We start from the raw sequence: 23,913 nt of genomic DNA, 5'->3' as shown, positions 1-23,913 counted from the left end.
GGAAGTGTTGCAGCAGAAGCCTGAATGATACAGAGCATTCAGCAGATGTGTGGACATAAAGGAGGAAATGCTCACTTCTGCTGGGAGGGGGCGAGCAAGGAGAGGATTCATACCGGGTTTCACTGAGGACTGAGGGCGAAGGCTCTCCTTCACCCTCTCCTGTGAGAGCAGAAGGCAAACTCACACCCAAACGCCCCGCCAGGAAAGGGTTCCTCCAGGCCTTCTCCCCTCTTCCGTTCGCCCCTGGCTATTTCACTGCTCTTTAGTACACCCTTAAAGAGAGAAAGTGGAAGTGGAATTTGTTTCTTTTGCTTCTACTGAAAGGTTAGGGAAAACAAATTAGTGGAGGAGAGGTAACAAAAAAATAAAGCACACCATAAAGTCCCCTCCACCAGAGGCCTTCTCTGATCAACTGTATTTGGATTTTTTTGGTCAGTCCTCTCCTCTGAATCATCAGTAGTTTTGCATATAGTTTCCATATGATATCTGCCCCCTGCTTGTAAACATATTCTTTTGTCTTATACTGAAGCTCTTTCGGTTGCAAAGAGCAAAGTCCCCGTTTTGTAAGAATGCATGTCAACTGGAAAGTTCAACCGAGGGACTGGTCTTTCTTGCATCTCCCTGTTGATTTGTTCCAGTTGTCTTTCTGTCTACCAACTCTTCTATTCCCTCACCATTTGGCTTCCACTTGTTCATTCATTCATTCATTGCTTCATTCATTCAGTTAGCAAGTAGTTACCAAGTGTCATTGGCATGCTGGAAGTGGTTCTAGCACAATATAGTTTGGGCTGTTCTAATCCTAACTTGATCAAAGTCATGGCCTCTTTTAATTCCACTTATTAAATTCTCCCCATGTTTCTTAGTTCAAATTCCTAAGGGAAAGCGATTGGCCCAGTTTATGCCAGGCCGTACTTAGATGTCCGGACATTCTGTGGCCCAGAGCCTGTTCATCCTGATGTAGCTGGAGAAAGCCCTTCACAGACCTAACCTGCCCGGCTCACTCGGTAAATGTTCTCAGGCCTTATCTGTGCATTTGTGTCATCTCTCCACCCAGAGTGGAAGTCAATACTAACTGTGCGGCTACCATGACCTGCACACAATTACTTTTCAAAGAACAATGTTAACAAGTCTTCCCTTTACATGGAGTTGGGCTCATGGTGGGCAGTGGGGGAGACTCAAACCTCTCTCCCACTCAGAGAAAGCACAGCTAGTTTTCACAGCACCCCGCGTGGTGGAGGGCAGCAGATCTCATCACAGGAATGCTCACACTCTTGGGTGGTCTTTGAAGGGAAAGGTGGAGAGAGATCAGGAACCAGAGGAGGATTTATAGGTAAGAAATATAAAGTGAGTGTCACTGTTAATTCCCATACATGGAAATAAAATGTAAGCATTTAGTATGTAATTACAGAACTGGGCAAGGTTTCTTTTCTCTGGAGCCAGGATATTTTTATTCAGCAACTGTCTTCAAATGATCAGGTCACAATTCCTATTAATACATAAAGTGTGTATAAGAAATTGTAATACAATATAGCATTGATGACTCAAGACAGAGGTTTCGTAGGTTAACATAATTTGTAACTAGTATAATTTATTTTTATGTTAGTCCTCACCTGAGGATATTTTTTTCCATTGATTTTTCAGAGAGAGTGGAAGGGAGGGAGGGAGAAAAGAAGGAAGGGGGGGGGGAGAGAGAGAGAGATGAGAGACACACATCAATTGGTTATCTTCCACACATCAATTGGTATCTCCACAGGCTCCTGGACTGGGCCAGTAATGGACCTGCAACCCTTTAGTTTGGGGGCCCACGCCCTAGCCACTGTCACTAGCATCTTTTAAGGGGCATTTTTGTTAGGGGTGATATAGAGCATCAATGTCAGTTACATGATATTGGAAATAGCTGGCCACAGAACTGCTGCTCAGTGTCTCCCTGCCCCATCCTTCCATATCCTTGTCACCATTCCTCCACATCTCTTCTTTTCTTTGAGAGGACTTCTGCCAAACGTCAGGGAATTCAAACTTCAAGTTCAAATAAAATACTAGATAGCTTGAGGCACTGGCTGACTAGTCCTGCAGCGGGAGGGCAGCAGGTGCTACTCCTCAGAGCCACCACCAGAGCCGGGTCCACCCGGACAGCCAGGCAGTGCAGGGCCCCTTCTGCGAAGGGCCTTGGGACAGAGGAGCCCAGAGGAATATCGGCTGCACCAGGCTGACAGCAGGCGCACAGGGCCGTCTGAAGAGCGAGCATGTGGGAGGATTCGAGTGCGTGTCTGTGGTGGAGCTCCTCTCAGCACCCCCGCTCCTCCTCCATTGCTCCCAGCTGGCTTCCTGCCTCCAGATTAGTGTCGCTCCCGCCCTTCCTCCACACCTGCACTCCCTCCCCTTTCCAGGTGATTCAGTTCAGGAACAATTGCCTACACACACACACACACACACACACACACACACACACACACACACACTCCTTTATGGGATATTTACGTTCTGACCCCAGCTGACTTTTCTAATATCACCTTCCCGTTTCCTGCCGCCACACTGGACGCTGTAACCCATTCCAGCCTCCTGGCTCCTTTTTGCTGTCTGAAATGTCACTGCCACCCAACGCCTGCCCCCCATCCTCCTCGTCCTTCTCGTTCCCTCCCTTCCCACAGCCCAAAGAGGAAGTTCTCTGCTGTTACCATAGCATTTAGCTTATGATTCTGACTCAGTTACTTTTTGTTGCTCAGGGGTTTGTTTCCTCCTGCGGACTGTGAGCATTTTCAGGGCAGGAACCTCTGTCACTCATTCATCCTCACACCCCAGCACCTAGCAAAGTGCTCGTCACAGGTGCTACGCAAGGATATCCAGGGAAACAATTGTATTTTAAGCATGTGATGTGCTTTTGGGCTAGATGTAAATAGCTCTTAACTCCGTGTTAATCCCGATAATAGGTTTATATTGCCATGTTAGTTTCCTGACCAGCAAAATAGCAATAAGGTATAAAAATAAATAAATAGCAATTAGTGTGTAAGAACAAATAAACAATTTAAGTGCCAGGAAGAAGCCTGGTTAGAAAGTTAGCAGAATAAATCCAAACTCGCTTTGCAAGCACACTGAAGAAAAATGAGGTGTCGTTTTCCAAGATGAAGACTCAGGTTTTAGGATAGTTTGCTTTGCCTGAATTTGCTTAGATATAGATATAGGGGATTGGATTCCCCTTTAACTGTAAAGTTATATTCTTCTATGATTCTACTTCACAAGCGTTAAATGTTACATAAACTATTTTTGTGTCCAAATGAGCAATAAAAGCTCCATGAAGATACCTCTTTTTCACAGTGCTTCACAGCATGTTCTGAAGTCCATCTGACTTCTAATAACAGATGTGCAAACACACGAGGTGATCACTTCCACAACTGCTCTGTTTCTTTAAGAGACCTCGGTTGTTAAGTTGAAAGATCACTGGACCATAGGAGGGTCAATAAAAGAATAAAGTCACTGGTTAGTGATTCGAGTACAAGGAACTTGATCCTAGTTCATATCTGAGTGTCCATATGCTGCTCACCGTCGGAGGGGGAGTGTTGGGCCCGCGGCTGCTCGCACTGCCTGGAGATGGCTTCCGGAAGACTCATCAAGCTCCTGGTGTTCGAGCTTCTTGAGTTTGCTGCTTTCTCCATCCCCACGCTCGTGATTGTGGAACAGTTCGCCACTGCCTATCAATGGTCAAGGGATAAAAGAGAAAAAACTCATTATTGGCTGATCGTTTCCTGTTCAATTGCCTATGTGGCTTCAGTGAGTCTACTGATCTGGGTTCCCATAAAAGTTCTCTTATACAAGAAACATCATCTTTCAAAAAAAATTAAAGGATGGTAAGTAAAAGAATTCTTTAGCAGGGAATCCTTCGGATGCTTTCAAAGATATTTTCTCATGTGCTTTGTGTAAGGACGTTAGTGTAGCAGAAATGTGCATAGTGTAAGATGAAGGAGAAGTAACAATCACTGTTTCTATCAATGTATTAATATTATAGCATCTTCCATATTTGTGTGGGGTTCTTTTTACTGATGGATAATAATTAATTCCATGTGTTTATAAGATAGGCGTTAACCTGACTGCATGATACCGTGAGCAGTAAATGTTAGACTTAATTCCTTTGTACACCAACTGCATAAAGTTATGACAGTTAATTTACAGAAATAATCACCACAGATTAGAATATAGAATTCCACTTTTGTATAAAACTGAAAGTAATGTGTATTTTTAAATGTTTTTAATGCTTGGTTTGCAGGTCTAAGGCATCCTTTGACCATTAACCAACTGAGATTTTTAAGCAACTAGCTCCTTTAATGAGCTTTTCAAAAATAATATTTCATTGTGTCCAGAAATTCTATTACCCTGGTGGGGTAGAAGTATTTAAATAATAATACAAAATACTTTAAGTAAATTAAGATTTAATATTGATTTAACTGACAGTTTAGCGAATGGCTGTACCGACTGACCCATGTGAAGGTATTGAGAATAATCTCTGATACTAATACATTTTTCTTTTTCGATCTTCAGATCTGATTCTTTCTCATCTGGGATATCTTTGTTTTCTTTGATATCTTAAATCTTCTTTCATTCAGATCTTTTATTTTAAAGTTAAATGGCATAGAGTGTGTTTGAATTTTAAGATAACCAGGGGTAGAAATGTAAAAATAATAAATATAGCTATGCCTGTGGGAGGGTGCGGAAGGGGAGAGCTGAAGTGTGGCTAGAGAAGTGCTCTTTAGATACCGATACTTATATGGCCTCGAGAATCACACTTGCCAGGGGGCTTCAGTTCCCTGTGGGCAGAGCTCCCGAGACGGGAAATAAAACATTTGGCTGGCTGCTTTTATCGGTGGCATTCAATGTCAGAAAGAATAAGGAAAAAGTTGCATGAGGTAGAGGAAATAGCACAGAATCAGGGAGATCCGGACTCTCAAATGTGAATTTGCATATTTTAACATATGTGGTAATATAGAGTGTGTCGTGTATCTTAATTGCTAGCAGAAGATGATGCAAACCTTGACCCAAAGCCTCTAGATCAGTGGTTCTCAACCTTCTGGCCCTTTAAATACAGTTCCTCATGTTGTGACCCAACCATAAAATTATTTTTGTTGCTACTTCATAACTGTAATGTTGCTACTGTTATGAATCGTCATGTAAATATCTGATATGCAGGATGGTCTTAGGCGACCCCTGTGAAAGGCTCATTCGACCGCCAAAGGGGTCACGACCCACAGGTTGAGAACCGCTGGTCTAGATCATCTGAGGGGTGGGTTTGGAGTTGAGCGGGGCCCTCCACTCCTCATACCCCTGGGAGTTGCTTTGACTGTCTAAGACTCTGGCTGGGCCAGGGAGGAAAGTCCAAGAGACCACGAGAGTAAACCAATGGGAAGCTGGCCTGTGGCACCCCAGGAAGGGGCTTGCTTATTTATTTATTTATTTATTTATTTTACATTGGCTCAAATTCCTAGGACCCCAAGTTCTTTATATCATTCAGGCAGCAAAGCTTCCCATATCACACATCATCATCATCATCATCATCAAGCTATAATTGCTTCTTTACTGATCTCTTATGTGCTAAGAGACTTATATATGAATTTCCTTTCATTCGGTAACACCTCATGCAAGAAGAAATTGATGATTAGAGAGTTGTGCAACTTTCCCAGTCAACTAGTGAATGGAAGGGCCAGACTTTGGACCTAGGTCCTTCTGATTCCATGATTGGTACTCCTAACCTCTACCCGAAACTGCCTTTTGAAGCTCCCAGTCTCCTGGGGCGACTGAGTGTAAGGAAGAGAGTAGGTTTCATTTCTACTCTGCAGTGAACATGTTTCTTTTGTGTATCTGCTTTAGGTCATCCTCCCGTGTTAAGGTGTCTTATCTTTCAGTAATTTCTTTTGGAAAATACTCTTTCCATTCTGTTTGTGGGTGTGGCTGGCTACAAGTGTTCTAAATATGTGACAGGTTATCTATAACTTCAATGAGACTGTAAAACTATTTCCTCATGGCCTCAAGCATGAGCACTATCATATTATTATCTCTTCCTGGCATAGAAGAGAAGAAATAGCTACTGAGCACTATTCTAGGAGTTTCATGCATTCTGTACTATTAAATTTGAACTTTGTGACAATTCAGGGAGATATGTGCTAGTGTCAGATTTCATAGATGAAGAATAGAAACTCAAAGAAATGATTAACTTTGCCAGGTGACAAAGTTCGTAAGTGGTGGAGCTGGGATTTGTGAGTCCAGATCTGCCTGATTCTGTGCTATTTCCTCTATGTCATGCAACTTTTTCTTTATTCTTTCTGACTTTGAATGCCAAGTGTGTTTCAAGAAAAATTCAACCCTTTTAGTGTCATTAGGATACATTTCCCCTAAAGATGGATATTGGGATATTATATGTTTCCCAGATGTGTGAATTTGGATATTTTAATATATGTGGTAATATAGAGTGTGTCGTGTATCTTAATTGCTAGCTGAAGCTAAGCAAAAATAATTGCTACTATAGAAAGTAGGTATTAAAAGTATGAATTATTCTTTGAAGAGTAAATAGCTGTTTATGTGACATTTCATCGGTCTTTAGCATTTATGTATTGTTGATGGGCCTATTTGAGAACCTCCCTGCAGGTCTATGTTGGCATCACGAGCCCACGAGGCTGGTTTCAGAAGAGAGTGAGTCATCCAGCTACTAAAGGGTGTGTCCTGGCAGTACATCTGAGAGGTGCAGACCTGAGTCATCGACCTGCCTGCCAGTGTTGGGAAGCTGACCAAGTGGATGTAATTCCCATTGTATAAAGGAGGAAACAATGTCAGAGAGCTGAAGACATGCACACTAAATCAACAGTAGGGTCTGAACTTTCATACAGTGCTCCTTCCTTTACTCTTGTTAAACACTTCCTCATTCTTTTAGAATGATTGTTCCTTTTTAGGGATGCCTGTCATAACTCATAACAGACTAGGCAGATGGTTTGAGGAATGAAGAAAAGCTATTTATATATAGACCAAATTGTATATCCCAATAAATAAGAAACCCTTTCCTGTAATAACAGTGAATGTGTGAAACCATTGAGCAAGGCTAGCCGGAAGCTGGAGCAGACCTCGAGGTACCCCGAGGAGAGGGTACCTCGGGGCAGAATAATACTGGAGGATTCCTAGGGATTCCTGCCCTGCCTTGGGACAAAGGGCTATCTTTCAGGCATTGTCTCAAGTCTTTCAGAGTTTAATTGCTTTAGACATGGCATGTCAGAAATCCTGGGCAGTGCCAAGTGTAAAAGACTCCAACATTTTGGGCTACATTTTACCTTGCTGAAGTCCTTCACATATTCGATGAGCTTTTGCTGATGATTTGTTTAAGGTAGTGGTAGTTATAGCAGTTGTAAAATAAGAGCAAATATTTATTGAACAGTTACTATGTACCAAGCATAGTTGTAAACACATTGCCTCTATGATTGTAATTAATTCTGTAAGCTTTATATGTAAGAACACCTATAGTACCCACTTGACAAATGAGAAAATGGGGGCACAGAAATTAAAAGACCACCTAGCCAATGAGTACTGGAGCCAACATTGACCCTAGGGCAGCGGTTCTCAACCTGTGGGTAGCGACCCCTTTGGGGGTCGAATGACCCTTTCACAGAGGTCGCCTAAGACCATCGGAAAAACACATATAATTACATATTGTTTTTGTGATTAATCACTATGCTTTAATTATATTCAATTTGTAACAATGAACATACATCCTGCATATCAGATATTTACATGACGATTTATAACAGTAGCAAAATTACAGTTATGAAGTAGCAATGAAAATAATTTTATGGTTGCGGGTCACCACAACATGAGGAACTGTATTAAAGGGTCGCGGCATTAGGAAGGTTGAGAACCACTGCCCTAGGGTGTCTGTCTCCAGAGCCTGGTCTCCCGAGCACCTTACTGTTCCATAGCAGCACCAAAAACATCTGGGCACGGATGGGCAGACTGGACAACCTCTAGGAAATGGAGCTTGTCTTTTCAGCACCTCTGAGAATGTCATCGTAAACTACCATGAACTAAATAAACACTGGTGCTTAATGGTTACTTCTTCCCAGAGCACATCTCTCCGTGTGTCTGTCACCTTAAATTACTCAGTAGTAATAATTATGTGATACCTGACTACAGGCTTTCTCTTCCTTGTCCAGCCCCTCCATAATCAATAAATCAGCAAGAGTATATTTACTTTTGCATTTCTTTCCCAGCATATGCAGTAAGTCATCAGATTCTGTTAATTCTTCCTCTTTCATTTCTCTTGCATCAGCTTCTGGTTCTCCATGACTGTTTTCCTCAACCCAGCGAGGCCCTCATTTCCAGAGCCACCTTACACTGGCACGGTTCCCCCAATTTCCATAAGTTCCAGTTCATTGTCAGCTCGTTGTCCTGGTTGTTTTGTTCAAGGAAGCCTGAGGAATATTGTGTTATCCCAAGCTGGGACTGGGCAACCTTCAACAGCAGGTGTCCTTGTCCTTCGCTTCTTTCTACTTCCCCTTTTCCTCGCAGTCCTTGTTGACAGAGCAATGATCTTGGAAAATGTTTTCTGCATGTCAGTGCCACCACTTAAAAATCTACACTTCCCTTACTTGTATAATTCAGGGTTGACATTATACCACAGAATCCGAAAGCTGGACCACACCTTAGAGTTCGCCTGCTACACTATTTCTCACAATACAGATAGACAGTCTACCTCTGATTTGAAAGGGAATTCACTGTATTTTGATGTGATGTATTGACTTCCATGCCAACTGTGTCACTTGTTTCATGACTGAGGGTGTGATTGACTAAAATTCCTTGAAAAACTTGCTCTCAATGCATAGTTTCTGCATCTCACGCCTTGGCAGCACCCATAAGCCTGTCTTTCTAGCCTTAGAACCAGTGTAGGCCAACATTTAGATCAGCGGTTCTCAACCTGTGGGTCAAGACCCCTTTGGCGATGGAACGACCCTTTCACAGGGGTCACCTAAGACCATCCTGCATATCAGATATTTACATTACGATTCATAACAGTAGCAACATTACAGTTATGAAGTAGCAACGAAAATAATTTTATGGTTGGGTCACAACATGAGGAACTGTATTTAAAGGGCCAGAAGGTTGAGAACCACTGATTTAGATGAATAGGTCAATGGATAAATACTTGAAACATTTTTTAAACCTGAATTCAATAATATGCTCTTATCCCTATGAAATATCATTGCATTGATTTTAGTCATGTTTTTAATCGATTGCAATCTTCTGGATCCCGATTGTGTCATTCAAAATGCTATCAGAAGCACTTGATTTTGCGTCCTCTGCCTCTGAGAGGACACATATCTTCCTCTTCTCCCAGAGTTACCAGTAACAGTAGCAGATGGCACAGTTTTACTAGAAACCCTCCAGGTTAACAGTGATCCACTAGTCCACTCCCAGGGTTTGTTAGAATAGCTGTGAATTTATCTAACTGAACTTCCTTTCAGTTCCCATTTCTCATTCACGCAGTCCCTCGTTTAATAAACATTTACTGAATAGCTGTTGACTGCCTGGCATGCAAGACCATGCATTCTCTAACTTCTATTTTTCCAAACTACCTCCCTACAAAGATTCTTCATTCGGAGCCTACTGTGTGGGGAATACCTGAATACACATTAGGTATTGTCGCCTTCCTCAGAGAGCTTGTAGTCTACTGTGGAGACTGCAGTTACACATTAAAATATTGGAAAGTAATGTAAAACAATATACACTAAACCACTAAATAGTATGTGACTGCCACAAGTTCTTGATGAGCCCAGAGAGGAGAGTCATCAAAACTTTGTACTGATAGTGAGGAAGGTACCCTTTTGATTCACTTTTCCTACTCCCCCCTCCTCCCAATTCCATCCCATCAGGCCCCCACACAATGCCCTGCACGCATAGGTGTTCAATAGATGTGTGTGGATTCAGGTTTGGAGTAGTCAGGGAAATTCTCACAAGAAAGCTAGATTTGAGAGAAGCTGGGAGCAGGAAGACATTCCAGACATTGGTTTAAGTAAAAGAGAACCTAGTGAATTTCTGAGCAGAGTGGTTTCCCAAGTTATTATCTGGCCTTTCCACTCACCGTGCTTCCTCTGTGAGAGATCTCAAGGTCAGAATTCTTGCTGCACAAACAGGAATCTATAACTCACGTGGCTTGGCTCAGGTCTTTCTTCACAGGCCCGCTCCTGGGAGAGTCCTTCTTTTAGACAATTTACTACATATGTACACAGCACTCTACTGGTAGCGCCCTAATGCAGCCTTTCATTTATAAGTTACACCAAGTCCACAAGTCCTTCTCTTCAGCCAATCTGTCCTCTGGTTTCAATCTTGCATTCGTTTCAGCCTGAGTACACCTTCAAAGAAGTGTCTATATTTCTAACATAAATTCTATTACTCATTGGATTTGTTTCCTAAGACTGCTCTTTCGACATACCACAAACTTGGTGGCTTCAACAGAAATGTATTGTCTCCCACTTCTGCAGCCTAGAAATCTGAGGTCTAAGTGTTGGTCACATTGGTTCCTTTTGAGGGCCCTGAGGTAGAATCTGTCCCAGGCCTCTCCCCCAGCTTTTGCTGTTTTGCTGGCCCTCCATTGGCAGCCCTTGTCTTGTAGATGCAGCACCCGATTGATCTCTGCCTTCATCTCGTCACACTGCCTGTGCCTCCTCACAGTCTTCCCTTTTTGCATGTCTATCTCCAAATCTTTCCTCTTTATAAGGACATCAGTCATGTTGGATAAGGGCCCACTCTAATGGCCTAATTTTAACTTATTACCTCTGGAATGACCCTTTTCCCAAATACAGTCATATTCTGAGGTGTTTGGGGTTGGGACTTCAATATGTCATCTTTTGGAGACAATTCAACCTACAACAGTCTGCCTTTTGTCCCCCAGCCCCTAATTTACATTCTTCCCATGTGCAAAATAGATTCACTCCATCCCAACATCTCCAAATTTTTAATCATTACAGCATCAACTCTAAGTCCAAAATTTCATCTAAACATCATGAACTCAGAGTCCCAAAACTCATAATCTAAATGATCCAAATAAGTTATGGGTGGAAATTATGAAAGAAAATACGGGAGAGGGAAAAAATTAAGAATAAAGATATGAAAATGCAAACAGTAAAAAAGAAAAGAAGGAAGAGAAAAAAAGTATGAACAGTTAAAAAGAAGGGGAAGTATTAAATGAAAGAAAAGAAAAAGTAGAGTAAGAAAAGGAAAGAAAAAAATAAGAGTTATGAAAAGAATAAGAGAGAAAAGAGTAAAAGAAATATTACCAAAGTAATAAAAAAGAAAAAAGAAAATAATGGGGTGGAAGTGGGACGGCGGGTGGTGGGGGGGGGGGCGGGGGGGGGCGGGTGAGTCAAGTTCTTCAGGGCAGATTTTAGTGCCTGCTGTATTTCCCTTTGGAACCTGCTCTTATGTTGTCAGAGGCTAACTTTCTTATATGCCTGTTTTGTTCCTCCTGGAAGGTGCCTTTGTGCTAGCCAATGTTAAACTGTCCGGGTTTGGCTCTTGGTACCCTGTTTGAAGCTTTAAACAATCTACCGCTTGTAGCTGCCTCCATTGGGCTTGGTTTCCCATGGGAGGGGCCAAGTTGAGCTCTTAGGCTGACTTTTTAGCAGCACAGGGACCTGGGGCAGGTCAGAAAATGTCCAGACTTCAGGGAAGATGGTTGGTGTGTTCCCCATCCCAGAGCCACATGTGTAAGTCTGTCCCAGAATATTTCCCTGATCTCAGCAGCCAGTGGGGCCTAACGGAAGTCAGGAGTTTCTATCAGCTCTCTCATGAGAGGGAAGTGCCAACTAGTGTCCTGGGAATGTGGGGGGCATGTCACCAACCCAAAGACCGTCACTGACACTACCTGAGACTGCTGCCTCCTCAGCAGGGTTTGAAATGCAGGGTGGAGTACACTGGATTCCAGAGAGTGGGGCAAGCGGGATTCCTTGGGGGTGAGAGGTGTGAGCTATATACCAGGGGGCATGGTATTTGCCGTTCCCCAAGCTTCTGCTGCTGGGAGGGTTTTGCACCTCTCAGGAAAAAAGGCTGCTGTGATATCGGGTATGATCCTGGCAGCCACTCCTCTACAACTGTCCCCAAATTCCTTCTACCCCAGTCTCTCCTCAGGTGACTTCAGTACACACCACCCTCCCTCTGCCAATACCTGGGGTGAGTGTCTTGGGGGTGGAAATCCTGTGCAACAGCCCTTTAAAAAAAGTGACTTTGTCTCCGGTAGGTTCAGATTCTCCCTGGTGGATGGAAGCCCTGCAGCTGGATGGTAAATGGGTGGCTCTTTCCGGCTCTGGCTGTCTGGGCTGGAGAGCCCAACCTGAGGTCCAGGCCTCTCTCCTTTCAGGGGCAACCCCCAACAGTCAGCATAGCCCTCCTCACCCTTAGCCTGCCACTCCTGTGACCTGGGCCAGCTCCTCTTGTGACCCTGCCCTTCCTGCCAGTCTCGAAGTGGTTTCTGCCCTTCCGTGTTTGAAAGTCTCCTTTTCAGCTAGTCTTCAGTTGCTAATTCAGGGTGAATATTCCCCAATTTAGTTTTAATTCCAGTTTGTTTCTGGGAGGAGGTGTGAGAAAAATCCACCTGCTCCTCCGCTATTGGTGTATGACCTTTCTAACGTATTGCCAGATCTGGTTTGCTAATATTTTGTTGAGGATTTTAGTATCTATGTTTATCAGGAATATTGGCATATAATTTTCTTTTTTTGTAGTCTTTTTATCTGGTTTTGGAATTAGAATAATACTGGCCTTATAAAATGTGCTTACAAGTCTTTCCTCGTCTAGAATATTTTGGAAAAGTTTGAGGAGGATAGGTGTTAGTGTTTCTTTGAATGTTTGGTAAAATTTGCCTGTGAAGCCGTTCGGTCCACAACTTTTATTTGTTGGAAGGTTTGATTTTTTGGGGTTTATTTTTAAATTACTGCATCAATTTCATTATTTTGAACTCTATATCTGACCAATTGCTTGCCTCCATTTCATTCAGCTCTTTTTCTGAAGATTTATTCTGTTCTTTTGTTTGGGATATGCTTCTTTGTCTCTGCATTTTAGCTACCTCTTTGTTTCTATGTATTAGGTAGATCTGCTATGTCTCCCGGTCTCAGTAGGGTGGCCTTATGTAGTAGGTCCTATGGGACCCAGGAACACAGTCTCCTTGATCACCTTGATGCTCCAGGAATATCCCTAGTGTGGGTTATGTGAGCCCTCCTGTTGTAATTGAGTCTTGATTGCTATTGCCCATTTGTGTATGGGGTTGACCCTCAGGCTTGCTGACTGTGAAGATCGAGCCTGACCGCAGTGTACGAGTTGCTGCACAGGTGCTGATCACATGAAGTGGAATTTGCCTCAGCAGGTTCTGGTGCCTCCTGAGATCTCACTTAGGATATACCACTTGCGAAACTCATTGGATCCTGCTCTGATATTGTCGGAAGCTGGCTAGTGGATGTGTCTGCTCGGAGGCCTCTTGGGAGAGACTCTGGTGCAGGTCGATGTCAGACACTGCTTTTGATTGGCTCAGGGCAATCTGTTTAAAGCAATCTACCATTTGTGGCTGCCTCTGCTGGGCCTTGGTGTGTGTGGGAAGAACCACACTGCTCACTGAGGCTGGCTTCCATTAACACTGAGCCCAGAGGCTCTTCAGCAAAAGGCCCAAGGCTCCCCGATCCACCTCAGCCTGCCTCCATTTGCCGGCAGCCTGTTAGACTTAGTCACTGAAACATCCTCTGGCAGTATTCATGAGGTAAATTCTCAGTGAATCATCAAGTAGGCACTAGTGGTATTCACCAGATTGATACAGGTTCAAATTCAGTGCCAGTGTGGGGTCTGAGAAAAAGTCCCAGGATGTGCCAAGTCTAACTGCCCCTCACCTTTGTTATGGGGCAGGGTCTCAAAGCGTCATCAGGGTGAGGCCGACGGAGTTTACCAGGCCCAAACAAACCAAGGTTTTGGCCTTTTTGAATGTAAGGCTCTACTCCAGTTAGGCATGAGAGGGAAAAATGGCCCCATACAACTCAGTCTGTCCCAGATTCTGCTAGTAGACCAAGCTTAATAGGGTAGGCCGCTTGGAGTTGGGAGTGTGGGACTAGTGGATCTTTCATGTGGGGGAAGCATTGGACAGGTCAACCAGAAAGTGGGGGTAATGGTTTTCTGCACCAAAGCCACACAACTCAGTCACTGACACCCCTGAGTCTTCCCAGACCTCTACGTCCTGGCCCAGGCAGCTGACTCTTCATCAGGGCAGGGTGGTGTGATAGGAAGCCCAGAGGGTGGTGCTATTGCATTCCCCCAGGCTGATGCCATATGGAGGGAAGTGCTCCACTCAAGAGAGATGTCATCTGTGATAGGGGGGAGGGACTCAGCACAGGAATCCTGGTGTCTGAGCCCTCAGCTCTCTCCCCAGAGCCACAAAACCGTCTCTCTCACATGACTCTAGCCCACTCTGCCCTCCCTCCACTGGAGCTCAGGATGAGTGACTGCAAACAAGGTTTTTGTCTTTGGGCCCTTTATGATGGCATCTGTGTCTCTATCATATTTCAGTTTCTCCCTGGCAGACAGAATCCCCGCTCATTTTCACAGCCAGATGTTATGTGGGCACCTCTTCCTGGCTCTGGTGCGCTGGGCTGTGGATCCCAGCGTGAGAGTGAGACCCCGTGCTCCTCAGGGGGGAGCCTTTGCAGCTGAGATATTCCTCCAGATTCTTAGCCATCACCCGTGGGGCAGAGCTAACCCTTTTTGTGTCTCTGCCCTTCCTACCAGCCTTGTTGTGGCTTCTGTAAATCCTTGGTTATAAGACTTCTGCTCAGCGAGTCTTCAGTTGGTTATTCAGGTTGATTGTTCTGTATTTTAGTTGTAGTTGCAGTTTGGTCCTGGTTGGAGTTGAGTGTAACTTCTACTTACTCTGCCGCCATCTTGGGTCCCCTACAATTGTGCAGGTAATTCAAGATATGGTTTATGATCTTCACTACCCTGAAATTATGAGTGATTACCGTTACCACTTGTGATTACAGTTTTCACTCCAAAGAAAATAAGAAGACACTGTGTTTATAGACAGGAACATTTATTAATATATCAATTTTTTAAGGTTTTGGATTACTTTGTTAACATAGTTACTTTATTTTTTAAATATGTATTTGAGTGGTTCTCAACTTTCCTAATGCCGCAACCCTTTAATACAGTTCCTCATGTTGTGGTGACCCCCAACCATAAAATTATTTTCGTTGCTACTTCATAACTGTAATTTTGCTACTCGTATGAGTCGTAATGTAAATATCTGATATGCAGGATGTATTTTCATTGTTCGCAACCCACAGGTTGAGAACCGCTGCTCTATAGGCTATTCCAGAGTCCTAGAAGTTTTATTGCACAAAAATGGCTGAAAAACAGTGAAGAGTAAGTAGTGAACAATTAGATAAGGCCCCTGCTCCCTAGGAACTCATCTTGGATATGGACAAAGAGCAATATGACAAACAATAAGCAAGTAAAGAACTAATCAGCAGAATTTCAGGTAGTTTATATATTTAAGTGACAACAAGAAGCCAGACATAGAAGATCCATGCATAGAGAGCCCCTGGCAAAAGGAATAGAGAGCATATGACTTGGAGGTGGGGCAGCCTTTGTGTGAAATAACCAGGAGGCCAGAATGGACAGAGTTAAGTAGGTCATTCTAAGTACGGATGAAAGAAGGAGAAATGAGAGGAACCACATCATATAGAGTATGTAGGCTAGGGTTATAGGCTTCAATTTTATTTTAATTGACTGCTAGGCTGCTATCACTACCATCCATTCACAGGATGCTTTTCATTTTGCCAAACTGAAACACTGTACTCAACAAACAATAACTTCCCATTTCTCCCATACACCGGCATTGGAGATTTTTGAGCAGAGCAGTGATAACATGTATTTTATATCTAAAAATATGACTGTTGGCTCTATGGAGAAAATGCTATTGGGTAAGAATAGAGTTACTCACAGGAAACTGGTTAGAAAATACTGCAGATGAGAGATGACAGTATATGAACCACTGTGTTAGCAGAGGATGGATTCGAAACGCATTTTGTCAGTAAATCAGACAGGATTTGAGGATGGTAACAACAGACATGGAGAAGGATGTGGGTTCTTCTTTGGGAACGTTAACTGTCAGTTGCCTTTTAAATGTCTACTAATAGATGGAGGTGTCACATAGTTGGGCATACACATCCAGAACTAAGGATAGAAGCCAGCATCTGTATATGATAATACGTTGGGGAGTCATTGGCAATTGTGTGGTATTGAAAGCAATGGGGTTGGCTGAGATAATCAAGGGAGATAATACAGCTAAAGAAGAGGTGCAGGAACAGTTCCTGGGGTCAAGTTGGGAAGAGGACTCTATGAATGTGCTGCTCAGTCTTAGAGAGCTGAGTACTGCAGGAACCTGGATCTGGACTCACAAAGGAGGCAAAGCTATGTATGTAAAATATGATCATACTCCAGATTTTACAGGTTGCACTGGGTCTAGTTGTGAGAGAGGGGATATCCCACCCCATAATTTATGTCTAAACCAGAACATCTGAGAAGGGGATGGAATTAGAGGGATGCCTGTCAGTAGTGAGAAATTCTTAGTCATTTGAAAGACTCCAACACTTTTTTTTAATCCACTTACTTACTTGATTAGTTTTAATTATGATAAAATGTACATAGCATAACATTTATTATCCTAACCACTTTTAAACACACAGTTCAGTAGCGTTAAGTACATTCCTATTGTTGTGCAACCAATCTCCAGAACTCTTTTCATCTTGGAAAACTAAAACTCTATGTCCATTGAACAACAACTTCCCATTCTCCTCTTCTGCATCTCTTGCACCCACCATTTCGGTCTCTATGAAATTGATTATTCTAGGCATTCCATATGTTTGTCTTTTTGTGACTGATTTATTTCACTCCGTATAATGCTCTCATGGCTCACCCATTCCAACACTTTTTGTTATTAGATACACAATATGCTAAACATGTAATTAATATATTTAACTAAGAAAAAAGAAGGTAAATATTTCATGATAGGAAACCTTTGAGTATACTTTGTTTTCCCCAAAATTAATGATGCTAAATGTATATTTAAATTGTCTCTATTATAAGGTAGAATATTAAATACACATTACATCTCATAACTATTTGATTGATCTTGAAAGGTTTAATAAGTGGTTCAAAAACAAGTTTGAAAAATTATGTGATTTTTATGTATGTATTATTTCTTTGGGTTCAATTAAATAATATCCATTTTTTCAATTTCTGCTGCCCTAAGTATCTAAGTATCATCTTAAATTAATTTTTTGAAAAATACATTTTACAACATGGGTCATAATATAACTTGAAAAGTCATGCTGTTCTTTTTTCCAGTTGGTCACCAGAGCCTGAATTTGCGGACAGGATCCTAACTAACGAATTATGAAAACGGTGCATGTCATGTGTCTTGCCTTGTGATGATTTTAGTTGTCTATGATTTGTTAATTATTTGGAAATCTCTCACCCTTTGTTCTAGAAAAGCGTTCTGGTTGTTGCATGTGTCCTCCTTTGCCATCTTCAAGCATTTGGGAAATGGAAATAGGGAAGCAGTAGCTTCTTAGAAAAACTATAGATGAATGGAACAGGAACTGCAAAATTAGCAAAAAGTAACAGGAACTGTTGATCTTGTACATTATGGCTTTTGCTTATTTTTTTCTCCTTTGCTAGGAGACCTGTTATGATGATGTGTGTAGTGCTCACCACACTCCCCAGTTTCAGCTTTTCAATAGCAGTGACTGAGGTATGGATTTTTATTTCTTCTGATGCAAGATTCTAAAATTTCCTGTTATTGGGATTTGATAGAGTGGTGTGCCCAACACGTTTCTTAAAGTCTATTTTATCCATTCTTCTTCCCAAATGCAATATATATATTTGTCATTGTTACCTCCATGGTTAAGGAGGAAAGCCTAGAAGCCAATTTAAAAGAGATTACTTCTGTGTTTGTGTGTGAGAAGCAGGAATGTTATTTCAAAATAATTTTTAAAAGCAAGGATTTGGAATTTGAAAATAGATCCACATTTGTTTCTTCTCCAGTGGTTCTCAACCTTCCTAATGCCGCAACCCTTTAATACAGTTCCTCATGTTGTGGTGACCCCCAATTTCATTGTTACAAATTGAACATAATTAAAGCATAGTGATTAATCACAAAAACAATATGTAATTATATATGTGTTTTCCAATGGTTTTAGGCGACCCCTGTGAAAGGGTCGTTCGACCCCCAAAGGGGTCGCGACCCACAGGTTGAGAACCGCTGCTCTAAGACCTTTGATAATATACCCATTGACAAATAATTTGTGTATGACACATAATTGAAAATAACTTATATTTTCGACTACATGCTGCTTTAATGGGTGGAGGCCTGCAGAACAAGAATATTATAGGCAGAACTTTCTGGATGTAGAATTTATTATCCGAGAAGTTAAAAAAAGAATACCCTCCTAATCTTATTAATTATAAGGTGCTGTGAAAGATAGAGTTTTCACTTCCCCAAGGTGTACAGCTCAAATTATTTTGTGATATTTCATTTATATGTTGACCAGATATCATTAAATGCATGTTACATGCCAGGTGCTGTATTAGTTACTGGAAATAGACCCCTCAGGAAATTTGACGACTCTGATCTTCAGTAATTTACTGATAATAGAGAGAGAAATAGACAATTAGATTAAGTATAGGTGCCGTGAGTTCCCAGGTAATTTTCCACTCCAGTTTAACACACAAACAGAAAAGTGCACAAAACATCAGTATACAATATTAATTCGATACCACAAAGCAAATCTCTGTGTAAAAAAGTAAAAACATAAAGCTTTGCCAGCTGCCTAAAGGCCATCCTATGTTCCTTGCAATGACTACGTCCTCCTTAAAAGTAGCTCTCCCGTAACTTCTAATACTTCAGATAAATTCATCTGTTTTGTTATATATTCAGAGTTCAAGCCCTTTGTTTATTATATGTATTGCAAATAGCTTCACGTTCTGTGACTTAATACTCTTAATGGTATCTTTTTGATAAAGAGAGGTTCTTAATTTAAAAAATAGCCCCATTTATCAATTTCTTTCCTTTATGGATAGTGCTTTGGTTTGAGAAGATGTCATATTGTGACTCTGAATCTTGAGGAACTGAAGATCTCCTATATTATATTTTGGGTCCTGTATTGTTTTGCCATTCTCTTTTAGATTAAAAATCCATCTAGAGCTAATTTCTGTACATCTTGTACAGTAGGGAGGCAATTTCTATTTATTTTTTTCCCAAATAACATCCAATGGACTATGCACCATTTATTAAAACGTCTGTTTTCCAACATCTCTCTATAAGTGCTACTTTGCTGCTTTTGTTATAAATCAGGTCTATTCTGAATTTTCTGTTCTGTCCCATTACCTACTTTTCTATTCCTGTGCCAATACCACATTGACTTAATCCCTGTAGCTTTATAATAGCTCTTTACAAACAGAAAAGTAAATCTCCATATCTTTTTCTTTTTCTTCTAGTTCTTGCCCTTTGTATTTCTATATACATTTTAGAATCAGCTTGTCACTTTCCATAAAAACTTGGAATTTTGATTGAAGTTGCTTTAAATGCTATCTTTTTAAAAATCTTATTTTCTCTTTGCTATTGGTATGTAGAAATAATTTATTTTGGGAGGATTTTTCTTCATATGCACTTATATCGTCTATGACTATTTTGTTTTTCTTTCTTGACAAAGTTTATACTGCTTATTTCTTTATCCTGCCTTATTACACCTCCTGGAACCTCAAGTGCACTGTTGAACAGAAATGGTCGTGGTGGCACCTTTGTTTCGCTCCTGATCTCAGAGGGAAAACTCTTAACATATAACCATTAATATGATGCTTGCCACTGTGTTTTCTAAATAGATGCCTCAATCAGATGAAGAAAGTGCCCCAAAGCCTCGCTGGGTTTACCTAGGCTCTCCCTTCTTGGAAGATCCTAAACTCCAATTCTTGTCCTGCTAGGACTAGGTCTTTGATATCGGACTTTCAGAGGCTGTGCTTACCAGCAGGCTTGGAGGAATTGTTCATTTTACCACTGCCAGAAGCCTGCTGTTATATTTTCACATGTATTGCCTTGAACTGAAGGCTCATCCATTGATATAAATACTTATTACATCTTTAGAAATGGTTCAAAACCTCATGGGGATAAATATCTGAGAAGCTGAAAACCAAGCTTTTAGTATTTTAATAAATGTATAGCACTGCTTTCAGATAATTAAAACAATTTTTTTTAAAAAAGAAAGCATATAAAGTTAATGCTTCTAAATGGTTTTATGACAACAGGTTCAAAAGAATGCTAATGGTACTGCTAATAGCTTGCCGGACACCTTGCCTGACCTACCAGTCTCTCTGGTTCTGACTTCCTTGATCGTGGTTGACATCATTGAAAAACTCAGGATATACCCTCTTAGAGGGAGGCAAAAAAGTAAGTATTCTCTTAAAGGTATTTTTTTTTAAAGTTTGACCTGTTGTTCACTTTTCTGCCACCCTGTTATCTATTGACATGTTTAATGATAACTCCGTAAAGCTAAAGTTACAGACAGAAGATTACAAATGAAGATATCTAAATACAATTATTTTTAAACCTACTTTGATAGCTAGGCAATTATTCTTGTTTCTAACTTTCATTTTGATAATACTAATAAATGAATAAAGTTACCAAATATTTAATAACAAACATTTTAATTTTAGCAAGAAAATTATCGAAGTAAATTATTATAGCTTTTTATTTTTAGGAACTCTTAAAACTTTAGCCCTGGCCAATGTGGCTCAGTTGGTTGAACATCATCCCATGCACCAAAAGGTTGCTAGTTTGATTCCAGGTTAGGGCACGTTCCCAGGTTGCAGGCTCAATCCCTGGTAGGGGTGTGCAGGAGGCAGCCAATGATGTTTCACTCTTGCATTGATGTTTCTCTCTCTCTCTCCTTCTCCCTTCATCTGTCTCTAAAAAAAAAAATCAATAATAATTATTTAAAAACACAAAAACTTTAAGTTTAAATGAATATATAAGAGTTTAGTATAGATACTTTGATACAGGAATTAATATGACTATTGCAGTTATTCCTGTATAATTATTTTTGATAGTGGATTGTCAAAAAGCTAAAGATCACACTAAAAAACAAAACAAAACCCATACACACACACAAGATATGCCACAATTCTCGAAAGGGATCAGTCAAAACTAAATAATGGTTGGCCTTTTTAAAAAAATATTTTGTGAATTGAATATTTTGTTTGGTTAGTACTAAATTCCCTCAACTTTCATTGAATTTCATGTGATAGTATCTGTGTTTAATTCACAGTATTTGTATGCTACGGTTATTTTATAGTTAAGATGTTATATTTGAAATGAGTGGGTTTTGACTCATCACTTCCTGATGGACTGGATGGGGTAAATTGAATGAATCATAGGAGAATGCTTTGGAGTGATAGGCATGACTACTACAGCCAGGAAGGAAAAGAGCAGAGAATCATTTTATGGGTTATGAGCCACCACCCTTCTAGTCAGTCACTCTTGATCCTCAAATTGAAAAGCAAAACGGAGTTGGAGGCCACCAGGAAATGTGGCACTCTGAGCTTCATATGTTGTACTTTGTCCTTTGGTGAGAAGTGATGAACTATTATGTTTAACACACACATGTGACATGTTAGATAAGATGGCAGCCAGTGGCCATCTGTCGAGGAAAAGGTACTCCAAAGTTACATTTACCCTTCACTGTCAAGTGTATTTTTTTTAGCTGAGGAGACTTGGGAATCGTTAAACCCTTTGCTACTTCTCTATGCTCCTTAATGACATAAGTGAATTTTGAAATTGCACTTTTTTATTTTTATTGATGTTAGAGACAAAGAGGGTGGGGAGAGAGACAGACAGAGAGAGAGAGAGAGAGAGAGAGAGAGAGAGAGAGAGAGAGATACCAATTTGTAGTTCCACTTATTTATGCATTCATTGGTTGCTTCTTGCATGTACCCTGACCGGAGGTCAAACCTGCAACTTTGGTGTATTGGGACGATTCTCAAACCAACTCAGTTACCCAGCCAGGGCCTGCACTGTATTTAATGACTCTGTATTTCCATGCGAATATGAACTTTCCTGTTCCTACTTTTTAGTGCAATTTCTCTTAAAAAATGCACATTTATATTTTTGGGAAGAAGTTATTGGCTTTTTATATTTTAAGTGATGAGTTGGATTTTTAAAGGGGAATTTTGCCTGTATCAGAAGTCACGATGACACTGAGAATTGAAATAAGCATACTCCAAAGAAAAAGTCCGTTTTAGGGAGAAGCCTCCAGGGCATCTTATATAACTGCTTCTCCTTCTGGCGCTCCGCTCTGTCCAAATTTAAGAGGGCTAATATCTGTTTTAATAGCTCCACCATTTAAATCCCACTTAAAAAAACTGGCATTCACTCAAAATACCTTTGTAAATATTAATTATATATGCATCTAATTTTTATGCAAACTCTGAACTCAAATAGTCTCCAATACTTATTTTAACATGCACACTAATAAAATATGTGAATTTTGAATCCATGGGAAATTCTGATTATCCTCTGGAACTTAAATTAATACACAAACTCAATAACATATAAATTGTACGGCATACATCTTAAAATAAGCAAGTGTGCTACAAATATGGTTTCACTGCATGGGGTACTTCAGAATCAGAGAAGTAGGGGAAGGTGGGTGACAAGCAGGCTTGGGAGCGTTTGGCTCCCTCCAGGCTTGCAGCAGCTCTGATCTTCTGCTGATGAAGCTAAGGTCATCTCAATGCTTAGATGCTCTTTTTTAAATATATATTTTATTGATTTTTTACAGAGAGGAAGGGAGAGGGATAGAGAGCTAGAAACATCGATGAGAGAGAAACATAGATCAGCTGCCTCCTGCACACCTCCTATTGAGGATGTGCCCACAACCAAGGTACATGCCCTTGACCAGAATCGAACCTGGGACCCTTCAGTCCGCAGGCTGATGCTCTATCTACTGAGCCAAACAGGCCAGGGCTCGTTTTTTAAAAAAATATTTTTTTATGTATATATTTTTATTGATTTCAGAGAGAAAGGGGGAGATAGAGGTAGAAACATCAATGATGAGATAGAATCATTGATCGGCTGCCTCCTGCACATCCCTACTGGGGATCGAGCCCGCAACCCGGGCATGTGCCCTTGACCAGAATTGAACCTAGGACCCTTCAGTCCACAGGCCAGCACTCTATCCACTGAGCCAAACCGGCTAGGGCTGCTTAGATGCTCTTGCCCTAACTGAGCCGTCTCAGTTCCAAGTCTGACCATCATGTAGGGTTTTCTTTTCTAAATCTAATCTAATAAAAGAGAAACATGCAAATTGACTGCACCCAAGCCACACCCACCAGCCAATCAGAGCAGACTATATGCAAATTAACCCAACCAAGATGGTGGCCGGCAGCCACAGAGCTGGAGAAAGCAGAAGGCTTGGTTGCCCTGGCGATGGAGGAAGCCAAGCTTCCCCACCTGCCCTGGCCGGCTATGGGCTCCGCTCTAGGCAACAAAGTTTCAATTATAGAAAATAAATAAATAAAATCCCCAGATACCTTGCTTCCAGCTAGACTCCCACTGGGAGTTTGGGTGGCTGGGGGGCCGTGGCCAGCCTGCAAACAGCCATCAGCCCCTCACCCAGGCTGGCCAGGCAACCCAGCGGGGACCCCCACCCTGAAGGGGCTGTGGCCAGCCTGCAAACAGGCATCAGCCCCTCACCCTGGCTGGCCAGGCACCCCAGTGGGGACCCCCACCCTGAAGGGGGTGTAACCAGCTGCAAACAGCCATCAGCCACCTCACCCAGGCTGCCAGGCACCCCAGTGGGGACCCCTCCC

The 23,913-nt window shown here is 41.5% G+C and overlaps 1 protein-coding gene across 1 annotated transcript in view; it reads left to right on the top strand.

Annotated features, from left to right (window-relative positions):
* The first annotated feature begins 3,441 nt into the window (after positions 1-3,441).
* TMEM236 (transmembrane protein 236) overlaps positions 3,442-23,913 on the top strand; it is a 39,541-nt gene continuing 19,069 nt past the window's right edge. The window contains exons 1-3 of the mRNA XM_006093729.3: positions 3,442-3,842; positions 17,731-17,803; positions 20,353-20,494. Of these exons, the coding sequence (XP_006093791.1) occupies positions 3,586-3,842; positions 17,731-17,803; positions 20,353-20,494 (472 nt within the window). The 5' untranslated portion in view covers positions 3,442-3,585. The remainder of the gene's footprint in view (positions 3,843-17,730; positions 17,804-20,352; positions 20,495-23,913) is intronic.

This window comes from Myotis lucifugus, unplaced genomic scaffold (assembly GCF_000147115.1).
Source record: "Myotis lucifugus unplaced genomic scaffold, Myoluc2.0 scaffold_121, whole genome shotgun sequence".
NCBI classification, from domain to species: Eukaryota; Metazoa; Chordata; class Mammalia; order Chiroptera; family Vespertilionidae; genus Myotis; species Myotis lucifugus.
This window is presented reverse-complemented; position numbering and strand designations above follow the sequence as displayed.